A 25,457-nucleotide genomic window follows, 5' to 3' on the forward strand; every position below is an offset into this window, starting at 1 on the left:
GATAACTAGAAGATCGAAGAAGATAACGATCAGAGGATCCCTCGATCCTTCGTGATTCCCGATGATTCCGACGCTACCAAATCAATGATTGAGGAATTGGAGCAAGTCACACTAATCGAGCACTGGCCCGAACGAAAGGTATACCTGGGGACGGGGTTGACCCCCGAACTCAGGAAGAAACTTATTCAATTTCTTATCGATAACATTGACTACTTTACCTGGTCCCATTTAGATATAACAGGGATCCCATCGGACATAACGGCGCATCGGCTAAGCTTGGACCCCAGGTTCAGACCGGTGAAGCAAAAGAGAAGACCCTAGTCCGAGGTAAAGCACGCATTCATAAAGGACGAGGTAACCAAACTTCTCAAGATAGGATCCATTCGGGAGGTGAAATATCCCGAATGGTTAGCCAATGTAGTTGTAGTGCCTAAAAAGGGGAACAAACTTAGAATGTGTGTGGATTATAAGGATTTAAACAAAGCATGCCCCAAAGATTCCTTTTCGCTGCCCAACATCGATCGCATGATCGATGCCACGGCCGCCCACGAGATCCTTACTTTTCTCGATGCCTATTTCGGGTATAATCAAGTCCAGATGAACCCGGAAGACCAGTAAAAGACTTCATTTGTCACCAAATATGGAACATATTGTTATAATATAATGCCCTTCGGGCTAAAAAATACAGGAACTACTTACCAACGCCTAGTAAATAAAATGTTCGAAGAACAAATAGGTAAATCAATGGAAGTTTATATTGATGACATTCTAGTTAAGTCCCTGCGCGCAGAGGACCATTTGACCCATTTGCAGGAAACGTTCAAAATTTTGAGGAAATACAACATGAAGCTCAACCCCGAAAAATGTGCTTTCGGGGTCGGTTTGGGCAAGTTCCTCGGCTTCATGGTGTCAAATCGAGAAATCGAGATTAACCCCGATAAAATCAAGGCCATCGAAGACATCACCATCGTGGATAGCGTGAAAGCCGTACAGAGGCTAACGGGACATATTGCAGACTTAGGCCGATTCATTTCAAGATCGTCAGATCGAAGTCACAATTTTTTCTCTCTACTCAAAAAGAAGAACGATTTCGCTTGGACCCTAGAATGCCAACAGGCATTGGAGGAATTAAAATGATATCTATCGAGCCCGCCATTACTTCATACTCCAAAAGCAGACAAAAAACTTTGCTTGTACTTGGCAGTATCCGAAATCGCAGTAAGCGGTGTCCTAATTCGAGAAAAGCAAGGTACGCAATTTCGCGTTTATTATATAAGTCGGACCTTAGGAGAAGTAGAAACTAGATATCCGCACCTAGAAAAATTAGCACTTGCACTGATAAGCATCTCTAGAAAGTTAAGACCGTACTTTCGGTGTCACCCCATATACGTATTAACCACTTACCCGCTTCGTAATATTTTACACAAGCCCGAACTATCAGGCCGATTGGCCAAATGGGTCGTCGAACTCAGTGGGTACGATATCGAATATCAACCCCGTACGGTCATCAACTCTCAAATTTTAGTAGACTTTGTGGCCGATTTCACGCCAACCCTCGTACCCGAGGTCGAAAAAGAACTCTTGTTAAAATCGGGTACGTCATCGGGGGTATAGACCCTTTTTACGGATGGGGATTCAAACGTGAAGGGGTCCGGGCTAGGCATAGTTTTAAAGCCACCCACGGGTAACACTATTAGGCAATCTATCAAAACTACCAGGTTGACTAACAACGAGGCCAAGTATGAGGCCATGATTGCAGGTCTCGAGCTAGCTAAAAGTTTGGGAGCAGAGGTCATTGAAGCCAAGTGTGACTCTTTTCTGGTGGTAAATCAAGTAAACAGAACTTTCGAAGTTCGAGAAGATAGAATGCAAAGGTATTTAGACAAACTACATGTCACTTTGCACCATTTTAAATAATGGACTTTACAGCACGTTCCACGAGAGCAAAACAGTGAGGCTAATGCACTTGCGAAATTAGGATCATCGGTCGAGGAAGGTGAGTTGAGCTCGGGGACTGTCGTTCAATTCTCGAGATCCGTTATCGAAGAAGGTCATGACGAGATAAATTCTACGAGCTTAACCTGGGATTGGAGAAATAAGTATATTGAATACTTAAAGAACGGAAAGCTCCCATCGGACCCTAGAGATTCAAGGGCCCTACGAACCAAAGCTGCTCGATTCACGTTTGCTTCAGATGGAACGCTATACCGAAGGACATTCGATGGACCGTTGGAAGTATGCTTAGGCCCAGGAGATACCGATTACATCTTACGTGAGGTGCACGAGGGCACTTGTGGGAATCACTCCGGTGCCGATTCATTAGTCCAAAAAATAATCAGGGCAGGGTATTATTGGATCGATATGGGCAAATATGCAAAGGAGTTTGTTCAAAAATATGACAAATGTCAAAGGTTTGCACCAATGATCCATCAACCCGGAGAGCAACTTCACTCAGTTCTATCCTTATGGCTATTCATGAAATGAGGGATGGATATTGTCGGCCCTCTGACATCGACCCTAGGTAAAGCTAAATTCATTTTATTTATGACTGACTATTTCTCTAAATGGGTTGAAGCATAGGCATTCGAGAAAGTAAGAGAGAAAGAGGTTATAGACTTTATCTGGGATCATATCGTGTGTCGATTCGGGATACCCGCCGAAATAGTGTGTGACAATGGGAAACAATTTGTCGGCAGCAAAGTGACGAAATTCTTCGAAGTCCACAAAATAAGAAGGATATTATCAATACCGTATCACCCCGGTGGAAACGGACAGGTTGAATCAATGAACAAAACTATCATTCAAAACCTAAAGAAGAGGCTGAACGACGCTAAAGGAAAATGGAGAGAAATCCTACCCGAAGTCTTTGGGCATATCGAACAACATCAAAATCTAGTATAGGGGCAACCCCATTCTCCTTAGTATATAGCTCCGAAGCCTTGATACCAATCGAAGTCGGCGAACCCAGTACCAGATTTCGATATACAACAGAAGAATCAAATAACCAGGCCATGAACACTAGCCTCGAATTATCGGACGAAAAGCGAGAAGCTGCTCTCGTCCAATTGGCCGCCCAAAAGCAACGAATCGAAAGATACTATAATCGAAGAACCAAGCTCCGCCATTTTAAGCCCGAGGACTTAGTGCTAAGGAAAGTCACCCTCAATACCCGAAATCCAAACGAAGGAAAACTAGGACCGAACTGGGAAGGACCATATCAGGTTCTCGAAAACATCGAAAATGGATCAACAAGCTCGGCATTATAAACGGCAAATAACTATTAAGCAATTGGAATGTGTCGCATCTAAAACGATACTACTGCTAAGGTACGACCCTCCCATACTCATTTGCATTTCAAAACTAACCCCTGCAGGAGTCTGGTCAGGAGCTAAGATGGATCCTTCAATACGAAGCCTCAGGTCTGAAAGCACGCATTGCACTCTTTTTTCCTTAGATCGGTTTTATCCCAAATTGGTTTTTCGGCAAGGTTTTTAATGAGGCAACCAATGATCATACTGTACTTAAAAACAATACGACAGTATCCGAGGTCTCTTTACAATCGACCTCGAATACTGGGGGGCATTAGGCACTCAAATATATCGAGTTCTGATGCAAGAAAGTTATTTCGCAACAACGGGGTTCCGATAAGTTGTAAGAGCTAAATGGTCAAAACGAACCATGCTCATGTAGTTGGCCCGAGCCCTGATGCAAAACATGAAAGCATGTATAATGACTTGCAAAGGAAGTTCTCCTCTTTACTAATATCTTATATCCAACAAAAATTTCTCTATCTTGAGATTTATTACGCAAACTTAATTAAGATAAATCTTCGAGTTCGAGTAAGCACTCACTCGACCATTACGCATACGGGCTACATTATTTCGAGTTCGAATCATTCACTCGGACCATTAAGCCTACGGGCTACTTTATTTCGAGTTCGAGCAAGCACTCACTCGACCACTAAGCCTACGGGCTACTTTTATTTCGAGTTCGAGCAAGCATTCACTCGACCGTTACGCCTACGGGCTACTTTTATTTCGAGTTCGAGCAAGCACTCACTCGACCACTAAGCCTACGGGCTACTTTTATTTCGAGTTCAAGCAAGCACTCACTCGATCGTTACACCTACGGGATACATTATTTCGAGCTCAAATCATTCACTCGACTACTAAGCCTACGGGCTACTTTTATTTCGAGTTCGAGCAAGTACTCACTCGACCGTTACGCCTACGGGCTACATTATTTCGAGTTCGAATCATTCACTCGACTACTAAGCCTACATGCTACTTTTATTTATTTCGAGTTCGAGCAAGTACTTACTCGACCACTAAGCCTATGGGCAACTTTTATTTCGAGTTCGGGCAAGCACTCACTCGACCATTAGGCCTACGGGCTACATTATTTCGAGCTCGAATCACTGACTCAACTAATAAGCCTAAGGGCTACATCACTTCAAGTTTGAGTAAGCCTATGTCCAGAAAATCACTCAGCTCGACCACTAAGCATACATACTACCTTATTTCAAGTTTCAAGTTATTAAATCCTTGTGAAAATATTCATAAGGCGTGGATAAAGTCTTCACAAGATAGGAAACGAAACAGGAGCAAGTCGGCAAAAAAAGGGATATTTTTATACACAAAATTGTTTACATGATTGGTTACAACGTAAAAAATTAAGGACTAAGCTTCCTGGTCATCCCCAGGAGCAGTCTCTTCTCTATCGGGATCCCCTCCCCCCGTTCTCGGAACCGCTCTTACTCCCGTCGTCATCATCATTGTCATCATCATCGTTATCGAAAATCAAGGCTTCAGCATTGGCTTCGAGCTTTTTGGCCCTTTTTATCTCTTCAGCGAGGTCGAAACCTCGAGCATAGATCTCCTCGAGGGTCTCCCTCCGAGATCGGCACTTAGCAAGTTCAGCGACCCAATATGTTCGAGTATCGGCGGTCTTGGATGCCTCTCTTGCTTGGACCTGGGTAGCTTTAGCATCGGCCCGATAGACGACCACAAGTGAATCCGCATCGGCCTTTGCCTTCTCGGCGTCAGATTCGACCTTGGCAAGTACATAGGCCAACCGAGCCTCGAGCTCCTCTATCCTTTTTGCTTGGACCGAGTTTTTCTCCTTTATTTTTTGAAGTTGGTTTTCGGGCGATGACAATTGGGCTCGAGTAGTTTCTTTCTCTGCAGTAAAGCGGTCCATTCCTTCTTTCCACTTCAAAGACTCCGCTCTTATCACATCGACTTCTTCACGGAGTTTTTCAATCATCTCGATTTCTACTGCAGCTGTGAGACCGAAAGATTAGCCATCGTTCTGGTATCAAGCCCATAGGCTTTTAAAAGCATTATTACCTGCTCGGAGAAATCGATCTGATCTTGGTGAGCCCTGGCCAACTCAGCTCGGAGGTCTTTTATTTCCTCTCCCCTTTGGCCCAAAAGGAGCTTTAAGGAGTTCTTCTCCTCCGTAACCCATTGAAGCTCGGCCTCGTATCGACGCCGCTCGGTTCGGGACTGAGAACATGATTCTCGATGAACTGTCGCGGCCTGCAAAGAAAGAAGAAAAGAAGTCAGAAAATAAAAACAAACTTAAAGGTAACGCCATATGATTTAAGGCCTACCTGATTCAAAGCCTGCTGCACTCTGTGAAAAAGATCTGATATGTCACTTGTACCGGCAGTGTCTTCGACGCCGATGAACAGGTCACGAAAAGGATCCTCTCCATCATGAGGCCTATCTAATTCGAGGGTCGCCAAAGCTTGGGCCTCCCGAATCACCCCTGTGGAAAAAGCAGGGAAGGTGGGCGAGCCTTCGATTGCTACTGCCCCAAATGAGTCATCTGGGGCATTCTCTTCGGTTCGAAAAGATTCGGGAAGAGCCCCTTCAGGCATATCCCCCATCCGTCTACTTGGATGGGAAACATCTTCGATTTCCAGCAACTCGGGGACTCTGCCCGAATCTCTCTCCGATATATCATCAATTCGAGGCGGAGCCTTATGAACCACCATCGATCCAGCTGCATGTGGAACGTCGGTGGTCTTCTTTGTTTGGGCCGCCAGCGCAGACCCATCGTTCTCTTCTTCTTCTTCCCTCAGACGCAGAACTGATTCTACAGTCAAAGGAATGACATTCTTGTTCGGCTTATGAGCCGCCCTCTTCTTCGATTTTTGATCTTCGAGGGAGGGGGATCTTTTCCTCTTATTATCTTTCACCGGCTTTGGGACAGAGGCCGAAGCCTCTTCCTCGGCAGACGAGGGCCTCAAAATCGCATCCTTGCCCACACATGCATGCGAAATTTTTTACTGAAGTATGTGAAAGACATCTTATTCGAATTACCAAAGGATACGATAGAAGTGCTCACCGTGATTTTTGGCTCCCCATCGGCCCTTTGACAAGTCGCGCCATGAGCGCTCGGCATATGAGGAGGTCAAAACCAGATCACGTACCCAATTCTTGAGATCAGGCACTGCGCCGGGCATCCAGGGAACCACTGCATCGCAAAAGGGGAATATTGGTGAGAAAAGAAATGAAAGAACAACATAATAGGAGATAACAACAGAATTACACTTACGCTTCATGTTCCACTCCTCGGGGAAAGGCATCTTTTCGGTTGGGATCAGGTCCGAAGTCCTCACTCGAACGAACCGGCCCATCCAGCCTCGATCTTTATCCTCGTCTATACTCGAGAACAGAGCCTTGGTAGCTCGACGTTGGGGTTTTATTAACCCTCCTCGAAAAAGACGAGGACAGTATAATCGGACAAGATGATCGAGGGTGAAAGGCATCCCCTCGATTTTACTTACAAAATATCGGATCAAAATAATGATCCGCCAAAAGGAAGGATGTATCTGGCCTAGGGTTATTAGGTATTTACGACAAAAATCTATGATAATAGGGTCGAGGGGACCTAACGTGAAAGGGTAAGTATACACGCTTAAAAACCCTCTCATGTGAGTAGTAATATCCTCTTCAGAAGACGGCACTACCACCTCTTTGTTCTCCCAGTTACAATCCTTTTTATCCGCTCGATGTGCTCCCGGGCTATCGAACAAATATATCTAGATACGGGCTCACATCGGCCAGGAACCGGCGAACCTTTATCGAGTTTGAAATCGGAGGTAAGAACATACGCCGCCGGAACGCACTCCTCAGGACGAGGATCCACCAGTGTTTTATCGGCAGCGGATTGGGAAGAAGAAGCTTTTTTCTTTTGGGGGACGGTTTTGGATGTCTTCACCATTTTGGATTTAAAGAAGGTGACGAATATTTGGTAATTTGGAAGAAGAATTTTGCAAAAAGGAATCACTGATTTGCGAATAAACTCAGAGAATACGAAAAAGAAATTGGGAAATTTGGAAGATTGAAGTTGCAAAAGTGATAAATGATAAAATGAAGGGTTATTTATAGGTTCAAGCAAATGGCGTTTCTGTATCAGTGGTGGCTGACCACCGTCTGACATGCATTAAATACCTTGAAAAACTAAATCGACGGGACATCTATCACGTGCGTCATGGTCGAGCCCAATATAAACGTCAGCTTCGAATCCGATCGAGTCGTTAAAAAATTATATCGTTTCTCACCACATTCTTCTTGAGAAACGAGGGGACTATCTGTATACGGTCGAAATAGATTTCGGCCTTCGTACGATTGATCGAGTTCGAAACATAATCGATCGAAGCGAGACTTCGAGACGGGTTTCGAAGATGGTACAAACAAGTTTCGAGTCCGAGGAGCCGATATCATTATCGATCCCGAATCCAAATCGAACTATGATGCAAAGTGAAGTTATCGAGCTTATGATCCAGAGACCGACCAACATTGACCCCAAATCAATTCAAGGGTCCGAGTCAGAATCGAGCTCAAGCCAAGATCGAGAGCTCGAGTCAAGACCGAAAACTCAAGTCAATATCGAGCTCATAGACAAGAGCCGTTGCAATCCCACTAGAGGAGAGAATCTCGGCAGGAATTGTGAAAAAACTGATTTATCATGGGTCTCCCACTATGTATTTTTAATTATATCTAAAGTAAGATCCCTCTACTATAAAAGGGATGGTTATCATTTCTGTAGGGGGCAGGTTTTCATGCTTACATTGTAATAAAAACACTATATTCTCCCATAGTGAAAAGTTATTTTTTCAAGTTTCTTAAATTGATTCCACTTGTTTATTTGGTCCTAAAATTCATCTTCTTTGCAACCTTATCTATTTTGCATTCTTTGCGATCCATACTGGATATTTCTATTTATCTCTACGATTTGTATTAAGTTACACCACATATCCTTAGAACTACGTATAAATTCAACTTTATCCGTTTTTCGGATAAATACACGTACTAATAAAAAGTTTAGAGAAGTAGTATACATTACAAGGTTGTATGCGATTGGGAGTCATATGTCCAATAGTATTTGCTAATTGCTCAATCACATGACTATACCTTAGAAGAAAAGTAATTGGAAATTTTTGTTCGATTGATATTAATTGGGATTTCACTGTCACCTTTTTGTGGAGATTGCTCCACCTCATTACATAGATTGCTGCAAATTCGTAGCTTATTAAATGAATTTAACTGAGTTTTCCATTGTAGCTGAGTCAGTTTTCTCAGGATTGCTCCCCCTATTACATTGATTAGCCACACTTTGGTTAATTCATTGGATTTCATTAAAACTCTAAGTCATTTCTCAAGATTGCCCAACCCTATTAGATATATTGCAGCAATTTGGTACAAACTCAAGCGCTGTTTAGATTGGGATCTATGTGCACCTGAGATCCATTGCTAGGAATTTCATATACACGTTTAGTATTTTTGCATAAATTCCTAACATTTTCTTCCATTTTGCCTATTCCTTTTTTCTTTCTAACCTTTCTTTTTTAATCACTAAACAAACTGGAGATTACAAATAAAAAATTATGTTTCTCTTGGAGAATTAAAATCTTTATTTTTTGTCAATTTTTCCAAAATTCTCTATGTGCCAATCATCCGCCGCCTAGAGAACTAATTCGATTTGTGAGTCTTACACTTTCATCATTGTTTCTCCTTTTATTGTACTTTTTTTAGTTAACTTAAGTGATATATCTTTACATCTTATGATATTTGGGGCTAGAGTTTAACTTCGATTCTTATCCGTGCATAGTCTTTATAGATTATATAAAAGATAATCGTACTTAAAGTTTTAATAAAAATAAATTAGTACTCTGCACGTTCAATAACTTATGAGATAAGATATATTATATGGAAACAATTATTTAAAACACTGCTATGAGTTAAATTCTCGGAACAAATGGAGCCCCTCCTTTTACTTCTAACTCAAGGCATTTCTTTACTTAAATAAATGATAAAAGGATTAAGCTTCATTTTGACCATAGATTTTGATTAGTTTTTTTAAATATTTTTTTGAAAATATTGTTTGCTAATAGAATATGATCAACTTTTGAAAAAAATTTGATTTTTTTTCAAGTTCTCAAAAACTGATTTATAATAGTTTTTGGGTGAAAATTTTTCTTCCACTCACAAAACTTTGACTTCAAATAAAATATATGTTCAAACATAATTTTAACTTCTAAAAATTATTTTTTAATATTTTTTTTAAATTTCAACCAAATCTATATCCAAAACGCTAGCTAAATAAAAAGGAAATTATTAAAGAAGAATAAAGCAAAAGAAAATAATGTGTAAAAATTGCATGGGGCGCCCTATTTGGTTGCCCCTTTTTAATTTGTGCCCGTTTTATTTTTTGGTTTGCACCCGTACCCGTTTTTTGTTAAAAATATTTTTAAAAGACAATTTTGCCCTTGTTTAATAAAAGACTATTGACAAAACTGTAGACTACACGACAAAATTTCAGCATGCTTTGATATTAAGTTTTAGCAAATGAATTAAATAACTTCAGCATGCATTAACAAAAACTCATTAGAAAATTACATACTGAAGGACAAAAACTTAAGCATGTTTAGTCTAAAATTTTAGCAAATGAACTAAAAAACTTCAGCATGTTTAAACTGAAGTTTCAGATAAAATTCGTGACAAACTGTAGACTTCTACAGCAGGACAAAACTTCAGCATGCATTAATATGAAATTTTAGCTTTAATGTGAAAATTTTCAAGAATGAGGTTGCAGATCACGCGATTAATGCGTGATGCATGTCTTATATCTTTTCTTAGGGGTATAATTATCATATTATTACAGATTTTTTGTCAACTGGCTATCAAATTAATAATTTTTAAAAATATGGTATATTTTAAAAGGTTGCACAAATATATATGCTCAAATATTGTACGGATTTTGTCTTGACCAGAAAGATGGAGCCATTGTACAATATGTGTGGCTTCCGTAGACCCATTCTCGAATTCTGCGGCGTTAAAACTCTCTTTACAAATTCTTTCCAATTTTACCAGTCGCCTACAGTCTACATATAACTGCTCGCCTTTCTTATCAATCCCATTTTTCAAAATATCCATTTCGATTAATGTTAAACTCGAAGCTAAGCCATGCAAGTAATTGAGACCTCTTGAGCAAACAAAAGAATGCCCAAAAATTCCTCTTTTCAAACACCCATTTGCAATTACTAATCAGTGATCAAAGATAAATCCTTTTGTTCCACAATCGCCATGCTTTTCCATTTTGATCTAAAAGAATTTCAAGAAAAGGTGTCTACTCAACTCCGGCCTTTGCAACGGTCTTTCCAGTTCTGGGTTCGGGCTGCTGATATTTATACTGGTTATAAAGTAACCCCCTTTTGTCTCTTTCACCCTGTATTGGTGTATGCATAGCTCTTTTGTTCCTAAATAGACCAATTATATTAAAGTTGAGGTCTTTCTTGGGTTTGCGTAGGTATTTCAGGTAAGAGCAAGTTTAGAGAAGGATGTGCAGAAACAGGAGGTAATGTGGGAGAAGCAGCACGAGGTTGCTGCTGACAAGATATATAACATGTGTTCTGACCTTGGTGGGTTTTTCCTCAAGGTACTTCTTCTATTAATACAAGGATTTAAGTTATACAACAACAGTGCAGTGAATTTTTACACTATCAATGTAATGGAACCTGTTATAGCAGGTTATTTACCGTTCATTCTAGGTTACTAATCAATGCTTATTAAATAAAGTTACTTGATCGTGTAAATATTTTTTATGCCGTTAATGCATAGAATTTAAACTATTAAACGAAAAATCCAATTTCTTTATTTATAAGGGGTTTGGATTCATTGTTATTTGCTTCAATTTTCTAAATCTTGAACAGTCACCATGTGATCTAAATTTGGTTTCTCCTCTTTTTCATCAAACTATTAGTAAAATCTTTATGATTGAGAAGTATTAATCTCGGGCCGCTCCCTACCTTGTTGAGGAAATCGCGTGATTGTCATTGGTTATGCTTCAGAAGTTGCACATTAATATGATATTATGAGTTACTATGTTATCACAGTGCGTTGTTTTTAATTGTTTGTTTCAGTTATTTTTATAATTTATGTTATATTGTAATACCTGTTAAATATTCAGTCTTTTTATGCTTAATGATGTCAGGTTGCCCAAATAGTTGGGAAGCCAGATTTGGCGCCAGCTGCATGGGTCAAAAGGCTTGTTACTCTATGTGATCAAGCACCAGCTACACCATACAATGTGGTTAGGGTAGTGCTCGAGAAGGAGTTGGGTCAAAGTATTGATGAGTTGTTCGATTATTTTGACAAGGATCCACTGGGCTCTGCCTCTATTGCTCAGGTATCTACTTTTCTGCTCTCTTTCTCGTTCTTGCTAAATTATAGAATGTTCAAAAACACATTTCTTTGCTAGAAAAAATTGGAATCACGGGATGTAAGATAGGAAAGCTGGTTAAGTGCTTAAGCGATCCATTTGAGTAGTCTTTATTTCTTTAAGCTCAAACCATCAGTAAGGAAGTTTATAGATATTTAATCATAGAATTTAATTCATGTTCAAATCTAAAACATTATCTTGTCGTTTCTTGGTTTAAGACATGCTGCAAAAGTTAACTTTATGTATGATTTTTTCAGGTTCATCGAGCAAGACTCAAAGGTGACAAGAATGATGTTGTCGTCAAGGTAAGAACTTGAGTGTCATCTTTCATATTATTGTGAGGTTCTAATTGTCATACAACTGTAGGTCCAACATCCTGGGGTTCAGGAATTGATGATGACTGATATCCGCAACTTGCAAGCCTTTGCGTTATATATTCAGAAGACGGATGTCAAGTTTGATCTGTTCTCCGTTACCAAGGAAATGGAGAAACAGGTGCAAAACGTTCACGAATTTGCAATGTGTCTTGTACTATTAGACTTTTCATTTTCTTTTCTTCTCCTATCCTTGTCCATGATATTTTGTTGCTTTAATTTTTACTATATGCTGAGGTTCTCCTAGTGGAGGACCTAATTGTAATTGATCCAGTTCATGAAAAGGATGGAATTTGAAACTGGGATTAATCCTAGATCCTTCCTATGATTATAGGACCTTACAAGTCTGTTGTTGTGTTATGGGCGATATTCTGTACTGCTATAACTAAAGTTCTTCCAGAGGATGTTATGCCATGTCTCAACTGCTTAAAGCAAAAGATTTAGAAAGCCTGTTCATCTAATTTGATTATCACATGTTGACCTAGTACATCTTAACACGTTCATGCTCATTTTCGTTCAGTCTTTTGAGCATACCCAAAGTCGGTCTATCATAAGTGCCTACAAGATTAATATGTTCATGCTCACCAGGAAAATGTTTGTTAGTGCAACTTATAAGAAAATGTTCATTATCCGATTCAATTTATGTCAATGCTCAGTAGGTTATCATTGCAGACGAATGAAAACATAGAAGTTGTACTACATAAGACTAGTTGTTTTTCCTCCGTAAGCTAAATTAGCTAATGTTTAATGTTATTAAAATGAATTTTGAACTAGACTGTATATCTTGAGTGATTTCCAAACCCAAACCCACCTTTTTTTTGTGTGATAGAATTCCTAAACCCTTGTTGTTACTTTTGCTCACCTACACATTTTGCATTTCTCTTGGTACAACAACAACAACGACGACCCCGCAAGATCCCACTAGTGGGGTCTGGGGATGGTAGTGTGAAATACTACCCTTGGTAGCAGTTTCTAATTTATAGTAGGGCTGCCACTGTTGTTTCCTTCCCCCATGAAATACTGTCCTTGTGTTTTACTTTGTGCAAAATGGTATTAATTAGGAGATTGTCGGGTACAATCTTTTATGTGTTGGTTTGGCTTTCTATGTGGTGCTTGACCTCTCTAGATGTTTGATGTGGCACTATTGTTTGTCTACAAGACTCTAAATACTTAAAAATCAGTGAATATGCACCAACTGATATGTTGGTATTTGCATGCAGCTAGTTGACTTCCTCTCACCTGAATTATATTACTTGGTTAAGTGAATCTAGTAGATTATTTTTTTTCCCGACTTGCGTCTTTGAAGTAATCTGGTTTTAACTTGTTCATTCAAGATTAGCTATGAATTCAACTTTGTGAGGGAGGCTGAAGCTATGGCAAGAATTCGTCATTTCCTTTGCCAGAATAACAAAAAGTCCCCTGTTCGGGTACCTCGTGTGATACGAGACATGGTCAGCAGGTATGATCAGGTGAAGAAAATTTGTTTTGTCCTAGTTGCATAGTGAAACGTGAGATGAGACTATTTACTTTAGCTCCTCTATTGGTTAGTAATTATATTGTGTTTCTATTAATGTGTTTAACTTTGTCAAGGCTTTTTTTAACCTATAAGTGTTTAACTTTGTTATGACTTGACTAAGTATCGAACAAAAATCGACTAGTTTCTCCGCTGTGATGCTAGTCCATAGTACGTACATGTCAGATCCTTAACATAAAGCTTTTCTTCAAGCGCACTGTTATTTGCAAGGCATAGTCCATGATACACGTGGATCGCTTTGTAATTTGCTGTTTGTTTCATACTCACTTTATTATAAGCTTTATAGTCTCCCTGATACTGTAATTGCAAGACAATCAAATATTTGTTTGCATGTACTGAGGATTGATATAACATTTTATGTCGTCCTGGTTCTTCCTGAAAGAAATATTACTTTTGACCACCTACTCATGGAATTAACCCTCATACACTGGGTGACACATGTGTAGTCTACTAACGGCCACATGCTATGGGACTTGAATGTGAGATTGGCTCAACATTGCTGTTTAAAGATTTTTCTAGTGGGATCATTTCATTTGAATGATATCTTATCAAGTCTATTTGGCCTTGCCTTAGTCATTCTATGTTTTTCTCTATATTATATATTCTTCAGATAAGTTGCTTCAGGGTAGTTTTAACCAAATATGAGGAGTTTTACAAGTGGTCTGGTGTTTTTCCTTTTAGAAAGAATATTTGATGTATTGATTTGATATTGTGGGCATATTTTAGTAGCTCTCTCATAAATAAAGATAGTGATCACAAAGGTCAATTAAATATGAACTCCTACATAGAAAGAGATGAGTGGGTGGGAGGTATTTGCGTCAGATTATATGGGAGTGGATGCTGGGTGTTTGCACTCTACTAGTTCTACAAAAAGGTAATAGTTAGCAAATAGAGGTGGAGTGACAGGAGGAAATACTTTTGAAAGAACCAAAAAAATAAAAGGAAAAAGAAAACCTTATGCTTGTTGCGTCTGGTGCTGGATTACATCCTGTAGCAGGGCACCTTGAAACACATAAAGTTATGTAATCCACCACTTAAGGTTAGCTTTTGTTTTGTATGTTTAGTTCAAGAACTCTACTTCTACCCCCTTATATCTACTTCTGAAGATGTCAAAGGGGCATTTCCATATGCTTATGCAGCTCCACAAGTTCCACTTATTATATCTTATATTCTCTTCTCTGCATTAGTTTGATTTTTTGAGCTAATTTTGACAATGATGGGAATAACTATTTCTCGCATGAATTTTGGTTTATTTCTGTTGATATTCTACCTATGTGTATCCACCTGAGCAATCACTTTCTTTATGCTGCTACTAGGAGGGTTTTAGTGATGGAATACATTGATGGCATACCCATTTTGAAGCTAGGAGATGAAATGGCAAAGAGAGGCATACATCCTGATGGCAAGTTAGCGGCAGCTGCAAAACAGTAAGTCCCTGAATTATCCTAAAACTTGTTCTGAACCTACCTGCTTGTTCATACACCGACACGTTTCCTTGATGTATACAAAGTCTTCTGCCTATGTTCCCCTCTAAAGTGGTCATTTTTCGTGTCCGTGTATATTTGAATGTCCATGCGGAACACCTCTATGTTGCTCTTTTCTTAAAATGTTTATAGTGAAGCTCCCCCTTTTTCATTCTTAAAATGCAGGAATATCCTTAAAAATTTGTCACTTGCTTATGGACAAATGATACTCAAGAGTGGTTTCTTCCATGCAGATCCTCATCCGGGAAACATTCTGATCTGTAAAGGTTCTGAGGCAAGTGCACATTGGAATACCTAAAACTTATCCCTGAACGAAGCATTTACAGCCATCCTTCTCGCAATTAATGTACATCAAAGATTGTTATTTACATTATTCCTTTCAGGTTGCATTGCTTGATTATGGACAAGTGAAGGATCTTCCTGATGAACTGAGGCTTGGATATGCTAAGTTGGTTCTTGCGATTGCCGATAATGACCCTTTAAGAGCATCAGACAGCTATAGGTGCTATAATTTTCCCTGAAATTTTTTTGTTGTAAATTTATATTATTCCTCTTTCTGCTTTCACAGCAAAAGAGAATTAGTGCGTGTCTGTTACTCTCCAATTACTCTAGAATTGGAGAAATCAGTTACTGTCCTTTGTTTGGGCAGCGGTGTTATTTTTGCCAGTTGTTATGCACATGCACGGGGGGGGGGGGGGGGGATGCATCGTTGACAGCATATGTTTATTGACCGTAAGATTGGCAGACCTGGTCGTGTTTTTGTTAAGAGAAAATGCGTTCATGCAAGTATGGTTGCGAATCATCTATCATTAGAATTTAGAAACCTATCACAGTGGAGACCACCTTGAAAATAATATATCCCTTGATATACCAGGTGAAAATAGCATATGCTTCTTCATAGGCTCATAACCATTCAGCCAGAACTAGTGGTTGATTTTTCTGTATCTGCTCTCCTGTGGCTTGGCTTAATCTGCTCTAGTGAGGAAATAATAAAACTTCAGGCTTGAAGCAGTCTACCAGTTTTTCTCTTTTCCTTGGTAATATGCCTTCTTTAAATCTCAGGGAGCTTGGTATCGAGACCTTGAGCAAATGTGAGAATGAACAGAAGGAAATGCTTAGGCTGGCACAGACAATGTTTGACACAAAATTACCCCCTGGAGTTACTATGCTGCAACCTTTTGCAGAAGAATCTTCAATAAAAAAGATTGCTGTTAAGGTATGTCTTTAAGTTCCTTAGGTAAAGAATATATTGCTACTATTAGCTGAGAGTTGGGTTTACTAGTCGAGCTAATTGAATGGATGCCTTCTTATGGCGCAAGTTACTTTTAAGACCTTCTCTTATCGTACATAAGGTTTCTGTCCTTTCTTTTTGTGTTGCTCCTCTGTTTCTTTGGTGGGAGGAGGTGGTGGGGATTACATTTTTGTTGCATTTAGAAATTTGGAGTTGTATCTGGAGGATAAGTTTGATACGAGATTTCCAATGCAAGGATCTAGAATATACATGTTTATAGATCGTCTGTGCAGCAAAAAGGATTTTATGATTCGAAAGTCCATTTTCAAATTACAACAAGTTGTTTTGGAATTGAAAGTTGATTTTAGAACAACCCCGAAGGTGTTATTCAAGGAATTTTACAGTATAAACCTTTACTAGACTTGCTTAATATTCAACAAAACAACAACAACCACCTAGTGAGTTCCCATAAGTAGGGTCTGGAGAGGGTAATGTGTATGCAAACCTTACCCCTACCCTGGGAGGGTAGAGAGGCTGTTTCCGATAGACCCTCGGCTAGAGAGTAGATGAAAAGAAACATAAGCCACAAGTAGTAACAACAACAGGAAATTAAGAAAACCAAAGCGAAAGATATCAATCAAACAATAGGTAAAGAGAGCAATCTACGAGTAAAAGTGATACCATACTAATACTAATGCTACCGGTTCGAGAAAGAAAAAGCAAAACGCTCGACTACCTACTATACCTTAATTCTCGACCTACACACCCTCCTATCAAGGGACATGTCCTCGGTAAGCTCCAACTGCGCCATGTGCTGCCTAATCACCTCTCCCCAATACTTCTTAGGCCTACCTCTACCCCTCCTCATACCCCTTGTGGCCAACCTCTCACACCTTCTAACTAGGGCATCGATGCTTCTCCTCTTCACATGCCCGAATCATCTCAGCCTCGCCTCTCGCATTTTGTCCTCCACGGGGCCACTCCATATTTTCCCGAATAACTTCATTTCTAATCTTATCAAATCTGGTATGCCCGCATATCCATCTCAACATTCTCATTTCAGCTACTTTTATCTTCTGGACATGAGAGTTCTTGACTGGCCAACACTCTGCCCCATATAACATAGTCGGTCGAACCACCACTTTATAGAACTTACCTTTAAGTTTAAGTGGCACATTCTTATCACACAAGACACCGGAAGCGAGCCTCATTTCATCCACCCTATGGTGTTTAACGGGCGGACTGGGACGGGCTGTACACAAGAAAAATTAGCCCGTCCGTTTAACGTTCCGGGCTGGTTAGCGGGTTGTACATTTTCGGGTTTTTTTGGGCCCGTCCGGGTTCGGGCTTAACGGGTCCGGATCGGGCCGAGCAATTTTTTTTTTTTAAAGTAAATTTTGTTTTTCTTATTCAATGTTATTGATACTTAAGTGCTTGCAAACTTTTAATGCTTAGAATTAAACTTTGAAGTTTAAAGTTTTAAATTTGAAATTTGAAATTTAAAATTTTAAAATTGAAATTTGAAAGTAAGTGGCTACAAAAAATTATTTAATAAGACCAATAGGCAATATGTAAGGATCAAGCTCCGAAGGCTTTCATTTGATATTTTTATTGAATAATATATAATACTTCAAATTAATTTGCAAGTTCTTTTTTGATTTTTTTATTTTTGAACTTGCAAATTAAAAGTTTACAACAATTATAAAAAATAAGAAATAGTACATCACATGCTTTGCATCATTTTTGTAAGTTCATCCATGTCAACATGAGGTTCTTGGTTTTCGGCATTGGTTGAATCGGAACCATAAACCATTATATCTCCAATTTCTTGGTCCTCCGCTTCATCTACCTCGCCACGCCTTTGATTTCGCCGTTCTGATCTTATCCAATCTCTGAAGCACACTAGAATTTCCAAAGCGTTGCTGCCCAATGAATGTCGGGTATCTCCTAGTTGCTGCCTTGCATGGCTAAATGCGCTCTCTGATGCGACTGTTGAAATCAGTACATTTAGCACGTCTCGAGCCATGGTCGAAAGAACATGAAATTGATTTGCGTTGCTCCTCCACCAACCCAGCGGTAGAAATTCCTTTGTGCGGGGCTCTGTTGACTTTTGCAAGTAGAATTGGAGTTCATCAATATTCCTGCTACTGGTTTGTTGATGCTCTCCTAGTGTAGACCAAATCAAATAATCTTCAACACCGTCATTATCATCCAAAGCACTGGTCCCAGATGTTGAAACTGAACTTGAAGGAATATTTGCATCTATAGCAGAAGAAGCATCAACAATGTTAGCATAATAATTATATAAAGTTTGTAAATGTTTGTGTAGATCAGAAATACAAGTGTCAATATCAGGAGTTTCAGTTGGTCCATATAAGAATATAAAGCAATGATTAATTGGCGACAAGTGGCCATTTTGATAGAAGGGTTTAAAATAGCACCAATTAGGTAAATAGGGGGAATTGGGTAGAAATATTTTTTAAACTTATCTAGCATAGATTCAACAACAGAAGTATATCCTTCTTTCTTCTTCAAATTATGTAGTAAAAGAGAAATTTCAGCAATATGAACTAAACCATTTGCAATAGTAGGATAATAAGCTCCAGAAAACTCAAGTGTAGCAACATAAAATTTTTGTAAAAATTTTACAACATCTTCAATGACATCCCAAGTTCTAGATGTTAACAAACGGCTAGGATCGGTACAATGAGAATTAGCAACTTCAGTTATAGGCATTTTATATTTATAACAACATAAGAATAAATAAGTATAATTCCACCTAGTAACTATTTCTTCAGGCATGAGTCTTGGTTTTAGTCCATAGTGTACACATTTTTCCTTAAATGCATTTAATCTAGCACTTCTATTATTTCCTTGAATTACACCAACAACTCTTCTAACTAAAGTGATATCATCTCTAAATAATTCAAGGCCACTCTTCACAATCAAGTTATAAATATGACATGCACATCTAACATGAAATATTTCAGGAAGTGGTGGGTGTAGATGCAATTTTAATATTGTAATAGCAGCATTGTTGTTAGAAGCATTATCAAATGACATACATAAAACTTTTTCTGCAAGATTATAAAATATAGCAACTTCATGGATAGTATTACTTATAAATGCACCCATATGACTTTGATCTTCATCATATTTAAAAGCAATAATATGTTTTTGCATACAAAAATTATCATCTATCCAATGGCATGTAACAGTCAAATAATCATTTCCATTTACAGCACGACCAATATCAGAAGTAAGAGAAACTCTACAAGAAAGACTGGCGAACAAATAACGTATATATGTCTGATATTGTCCAAAAAGCCTAAAGATATCAGCTCTACAAGTACTTCTAGGAATACCTTTAAACAAAGGGTTATAAATTCTTTGAATATAAGTAACAAGATATGGTGAAGCAGCAAAACTAAAAGGTAAACAACCTAAAACAATCATTTTAGCTAATTCTTCCCGATCTTTCTTAATATCTTATTTACCCATTAACCCCCCAGTACCCGGGTTAAGTTTTTGTTGCCCATCTTTCTCATCTACTCCCCAATCAAGAGGGTGGTGCTCTACCATGTGCCTACGAAGTTGACCCGTTCCCCCTCCCTTACCGATCTCGTGTTTATAAATATCCTTACAAATTCTACATCTTACATATTTTTTATCTTCTTCTAGTCTGTCAAAAAAATTCCAACACTTCTTAATCTTCGATTCTTCTTAATAGGGAGGGGAGGCCTACTTGTATTACCACGACCTCCACCCCTAATATTTTGAGTTTGACTAGCATTACCAGGTGTAGCTGGTGGTGTTTCAAGATTATCAGGTGATTGAATATCATCTAAATTACCATATATACCATAATTTTCTTGAAATCGCTCATAATCTACATTTAAATTTTCAGGTGAACTTTCAGAAATATGTGTAAAGCTACTAGAAGAACCAGCACCACCTCTTGATCTTTTGGAAGTTTTCTTACTACCACCTCTACTAGTGCACGCTTTTTTGGCCGCTCTAAATATATCCATTATGTAAATTAAATTAATAATTCTAAATAATAAAATAAGTGTACACCAAAGAAGAGAAAGATATGGAACGAGTGTACCGGGATTCCGGATGCCGCAATAAATTTGATATCAAAAATCAAACTTCAATTGATAGACCGATACTTGATAGTTGATACTTGATACCACACTTCACTTGAATACTTGATATTTGATAATAATAATTTTGTAATGGCTAAACTAAATATTTGATGAAACTTGAAATAATAAGTAATTGAAAATTTAAGAACAATAATCAATATTATCAAGAGAGAATTAGAATAATAAGAGAGTGAATTGTAAGGAAAAATGAAGAAGAAGGGGGGCTATTATGAAGAAGAAGGGGGGCTATTTATAATTTTTAAAAGGTTAAAATTATAATTTATCAAATATTAGGGGTGGGGTGGCTATTTTCTTGAGGGGTAGGCCGAAATGGTCATTTCTGCAAAAAAGGGCCGTTGGCCAACGGTCCAGAAAATATAAAAAAAAAAATTGTAACGGAAACCGGGTTGTGGCCCGTTAAAAATCCGTTAATGGGTTACCGGGCTAAGCGGGTTCCGGTGCACCGGTGTCCAAAAACTTTTCGTCTAAAACCCGCTCCCCGCCCAACCAGTCCCAGCCCGCCCCCAAACGCTACAGTACCGGCTGGACCGGGTCGAATCGGGTTGTAAACGGGTCAGTCCGGCCCGATTAACATGTATAATCCACCCTGCTCCGATACGATGTGTGACATCCTCATCAATTTTCCCATTTCCTTGTACTATTGACCCAAGGTACCTGAAACTTACTCTCTTGGGAATGACTTGTGTATCGAGCCTCACCTCCATATCCTCTTCCTGGGTTACGTCGTTAAACTTGTACTCCAAGTATTATGTCTTGGTCCTGCTCAACTTAAAACCTTTAGACTCTAAGTTCCGCCTCCAAACCTCAAGCCTCTCGTTAAAACCACCCCGCGTCTCGTAAATCAGAACTAAGTCATTAGCAAATAATATACACCATGGTACCTCCCCTTGAATGTGTCGAGTCAGTGCGTTCATCACCAAGGAAAATAAAAACGGGCTAAAAGCCGATCACTGGTGCAACCCCATCACCACCGGAAAGTGCTCCGAGTCTCCTCCCGCCGTCCTCACCCAGGTCTTAGCACCATCATACATGTTCTTAATCACCCTAATATAGGCTACCGGGACCCCTATAGCCTCCAAGCATCTTCATATCACCTCTCTCGGGACTTTGTCGTATGCTTTCTCTAGGTCAATGAACACCATATGCAGGTCCTTCTTTATTCCCTTTATACTGCTCCACCAATCTCCTTACAAGATGAATGACTTCCGTAGTCAAACGACCCGGCATGAAAACGAACTGATTCTAAGAAATAGACATACTCTTCCGCACCCTCATTTCTATCACCCTCTCCCACACTTTCATCGCATGGCTTAGCAGCTTGATACCCCTATAATTATTGTAATTTTGGATATCACCCTTATTCTTGTACAACGGAATCATCGTACTCCACCTTCATTCTTCAGGCATCTTCTTCGTCCTAAAAATGAGTCACTCCAAACCTGCCCTACCCGCATTCTTCCAAAATTCCATAGGGATTTCGTTTGGCCTGGTCGCTCTACCCTCGTGCATCTTACGCATAGCCCCCTCGACCACTTCTACTCTAATGCGCCTACCTCTTCCACTCCAAAACTTGCTTAATATTCATTGGAAAAAATTATATGAACTTCTCCAAATCAAAGGACTTAATTTGATATCTACCCTATCCAAAATCTTTAAACCGATGGAATGATGGATCCTTTGCCTACTTGAGCACTTAATGCTGGAAATAGAACTTTGGAAGTAAATAATTTAGAGATGAAGTTTGATATATCAAATATGGTAAGTGCATCATCCATGTATTCATCATGTGGCCAATACATCCTTATTATTTTGCGAAACATAGTATGAGAGTGATAGAATGGTAATCCTTTTCTGATACGGATTTCTGCCAAATTTCATAGGGCTTCAATCATGTTGATTTTTCCCATTTTCCAATCAATCAATGAGAAACTTGCATGAAGAATGAATCCTAAAGCTCATTCTCTCGTATTACTTCTTAGATTGCTTTAAATGATATTATGTCGTCCGGATATCCCTTAAGGGTAAATCTCTTGGTGGTTTACAATAGGATTATAACTGCAATTATTTTCCCCTTATGGTTTCCTTTCTTCTTATGTATAGACATGTGAAAGGAGAAAGAGAATGAGAGTGGTGTATATGACATCTAATTTAGGTTAAAGCAGTGCATCATTTATTTGAGGTAAAGGGAGTTGTTTTCTTGGAGAACAGCACCAGTGTGGTCATTATGGATAATAAAAAAAAGAATAGCACCAATGAGATGTTCCCCGTGTTACAGGAGATTCATTGACCAGCCTTGTAATACGAATACAACGGTCTGAGAAGAATAGACTTCGATTTCACTTGGTTTTCTGGATCTCACACTGTTAATAACTTTTTACTCAATATTTGATAAAATAGTGATGCTGCCCTGATCTGTGCTGAGTTGTTGGTCCTTCAACCTTTCAAGAACGTTATTCTTTGCTTGATAAATGTTGTACCAAGTTTGTTTTATAATTTTACTTGTAAGATATCCCAAAACTACACATGATGTCTTTCACCAAGTTACACTTTATTAGATTTCCTATTATTTTCCATAAACCCCACCTTTGGAAACGATAGCGTATTTGCAGCTAACAACAATACAACATTGGTTTCCCTTCATTCATGTGGTGATAACAGTTGCATTGGCCAGCATCGTGAAGAATTTTTCAGTTGAACTAATTGGCAAATCAAATATGAATATACTTTATAACAATTCTGAAAATTGTTTGTTCTGATGACAGGCTTTTCCAGAGGAACTGTTTTCTGTGCTCCGTACAGTGCATCTCCTGAGAGGACTTAGTGTTGGTCTGGGAATTAATTTTTCATGTGCCGAGCAGTGGAGACCCATTGCTGAAGAAGTTCTGTATGTTGCTGGAAGACTTGCAGGTATCTTCAGTAATATCAATACCTCTTTCAACGCGATTGTTCCATGGGCTAAAGGGCATTTACCAGTTTTGTGCATTTGATTTTGTGAGCCAAAGAAGTTATTTGATCCCCTGCTAATCTGTAAAGTAAAAGGGAAGCCCGTTGCACAAAGAATCCTACGTGTACTCAGGGTCCGGGGAAGGGCCGTATCCCTAGTGAGTGTGATGTAGGCAACCTACCTTAACACTAGCATAGTCGTTGATTCCACGGCTCTAACCCGTGAAACCTATAGGTCACACGGAGACAATTTACCAATGCTCCGAGGCTCCACTTCAATCCGTTGCTAATTTTTGATCCAGGAAAATGATTCGTTTCTATTTATTTTTAAATATCTTTGTTCCCTGGTCGAGATGCGCTGTTACATACATCAATTTTATGTCTGCAGTTTTTTCCTTTTCCAAGTAGGCCGTTTTTCTATCATCTGATAGGATGATTTTCTGTTGATAATTAGTTCCTATAGCACAGACTACCCATTTTTCTTATTTGGTTTGCAAGTACTTCTCTGATATTGCTCATTTACTTTCAGCTAAAGATCTGAAGCAAGTGCATAGACGTGGAGCTTCTAGAAGAAGATTTTGGAGATAAGTATTTAATGTATGGAAATGATCAGTATGAGCCTACCTGGAATATGGTATTTATTGTAATTTATCCTAGTCAAGTTGATGTCCTTAGCTGCATCCTTGTCATGAAAATTCAATTACAGATTTTGCCTTTTGAGTTGTATTGGATTAGAAGTATTGTCAAATAACATTGACTACTAACAGTAGTCTTTCAGGAATATTTGTTAGTTTCTATCTTGATTTTGTTTTGGTTCCTCAAAGTCGGATGGAAAATGTGACTCTGCGCTTGAAGGGAAAAAAATTGGCCAGCGTTTTGTGTTTCTCCATATTTTCTACTACTGTGGACAAACAACTGTTAGCATTTCTTGCTCATGCAGCTATGAGTCTGTAACTAGGAATGTACTCGGGATTTCTTCGTTGCATCTTTAGATGCTGGTGTTTGAGTCTTGAAGTGGTATCAACTTGGTTTAGGCCTTGAAAAATGGTTTTGCTTGTACTTAACTGAAATTGGAAGTTAAGGTTAAGTTCAAATGTTTGCAGATGTTCTTGTGTTTTTGACTTCTGCATTTACTTTTTCCCTTTTTAATGCTTTTCTTTCCTTGACAGATACTTATGCCTGGTGCCTTGTTCCTTGTACATTGTAGTATTAACACTTCTTATTCTGAATATCCTGATTTTAGAATAGTCCTGCAATCTTGCTGGTCTTTAAGGGGTCGTTTGGTACGCAGAATAAGGTGGGATAAGGTGTGAGATTAAATTTATACCATGTTTGGTTGACGTTATCCCAGTCTTAATACGGAATATCCCATCTTATCCCATCAAATTTGAGATTGTATTATCCCATCAAACTTGAGACTCCCAGGTGAGATAAATTAGTCCTGAGTTATAATTATTAGTATAATTTAGTCTGCGTACCAAACAACCCCTAAGTATAAAAATTAGCAGCCAAACCTTATGAAGTTAAAGAAACCCCCTCTGATATGGTTAAACATTTATCTACATCTATATCTAGATGTTAATCCATCTATATAATATGTATATTTGTTCCTTTTTTGTCATCTTTAATTTGTTTCAACTAAAAGAAAGGGTGATTTGGACTATTTCCGTTAATAGGTGGAAGATTAGGAGAATTAGTTCTATCAGTCCTATTCAATTAGAATAAAGGGTGACCTGTTGCAAATATCTTATGAAATAAATATTCTATTCAACGGTACAATTTTAGAAGCGTTACCAAAGCCTGATTCCTAGCCGTGCGCCCTTAGATAAAACAAAGAAGTTGTTGCAACATTGACTTAAGAATTTTAAAAAATATATTAGTTCCCATCAATTGATACGAGTTAAGTTTCTCCTCTTTCTAAGCATGACGCTAAGTATGAACTGACGTTAACTCAGATTAATTATGATTAAGTCAAAATCAAGAACCGCT

The 25,457-nt window shown here is 38.7% G+C and overlaps 1 protein-coding gene across 1 annotated transcript; it reads left to right on the plus strand.

Moving 5' to 3' along the window:
* Nucleotides 1–10,289: 10,289 nt before the first annotated feature.
* Nucleotides 10,290–24,249, plus strand: LOC104085804 (uncharacterized). Its single transcript, XM_070197405.1, has 12 exons — nt 10,290–10,715; nt 10,822–10,950; nt 11,506–11,700; nt 11,991–12,038; nt 12,100–12,228; nt 13,442–13,566; nt 14,958–15,068; nt 15,291–15,399; nt 15,509–15,627; nt 16,188–16,341; nt 23,288–23,432; nt 23,998–24,249. The coding sequence occupies exons 1-12, from the start codon at nt 10,599–10,601 to the stop codon at nt 24,054–24,056; spliced, it is 1,440 nt and encodes a 479-aa protein (XP_070053506.1). The 5' UTR covers nt 10,290–10,598; the 3' UTR covers nt 24,057–24,249.
* Nucleotides 24,250–25,457: the final 1,208 nt, after the last annotated feature.

This window comes from Nicotiana tomentosiformis, chromosome 3 (assembly GCF_000390325.3).
Source record: "Nicotiana tomentosiformis chromosome 3, ASM39032v3, whole genome shotgun sequence".
In the NCBI taxonomy this organism is placed as follows: Eukaryota; Viridiplantae; Streptophyta; class Magnoliopsida; order Solanales; family Solanaceae; genus Nicotiana; species Nicotiana tomentosiformis.

Bases quoted from the DNA above. Each gene is read 5' to 3' on its own strand.
- LOC104085804 (XM_070197405.1), top strand. From the start codon at position 10,599: ATGCTTTTCCATTTTGATCTAAAAGAATTTCAAGAAAAGGTGTCTACT. The intron at 10,716-10,821 runs GTAACCCCCTTT...GGGTTTGCGTAG, and splicing joins ATATTTATACTGGTTATAAA to GTATTTCAGGTAAGAGCAAG. The intron at 15,400-15,508 runs GCAAGTGCACAT...TATTCCTTTCAG, and splicing joins TGATCTGTAAAGGTTCTGAG to GTTGCATTGCTTGATTATGG.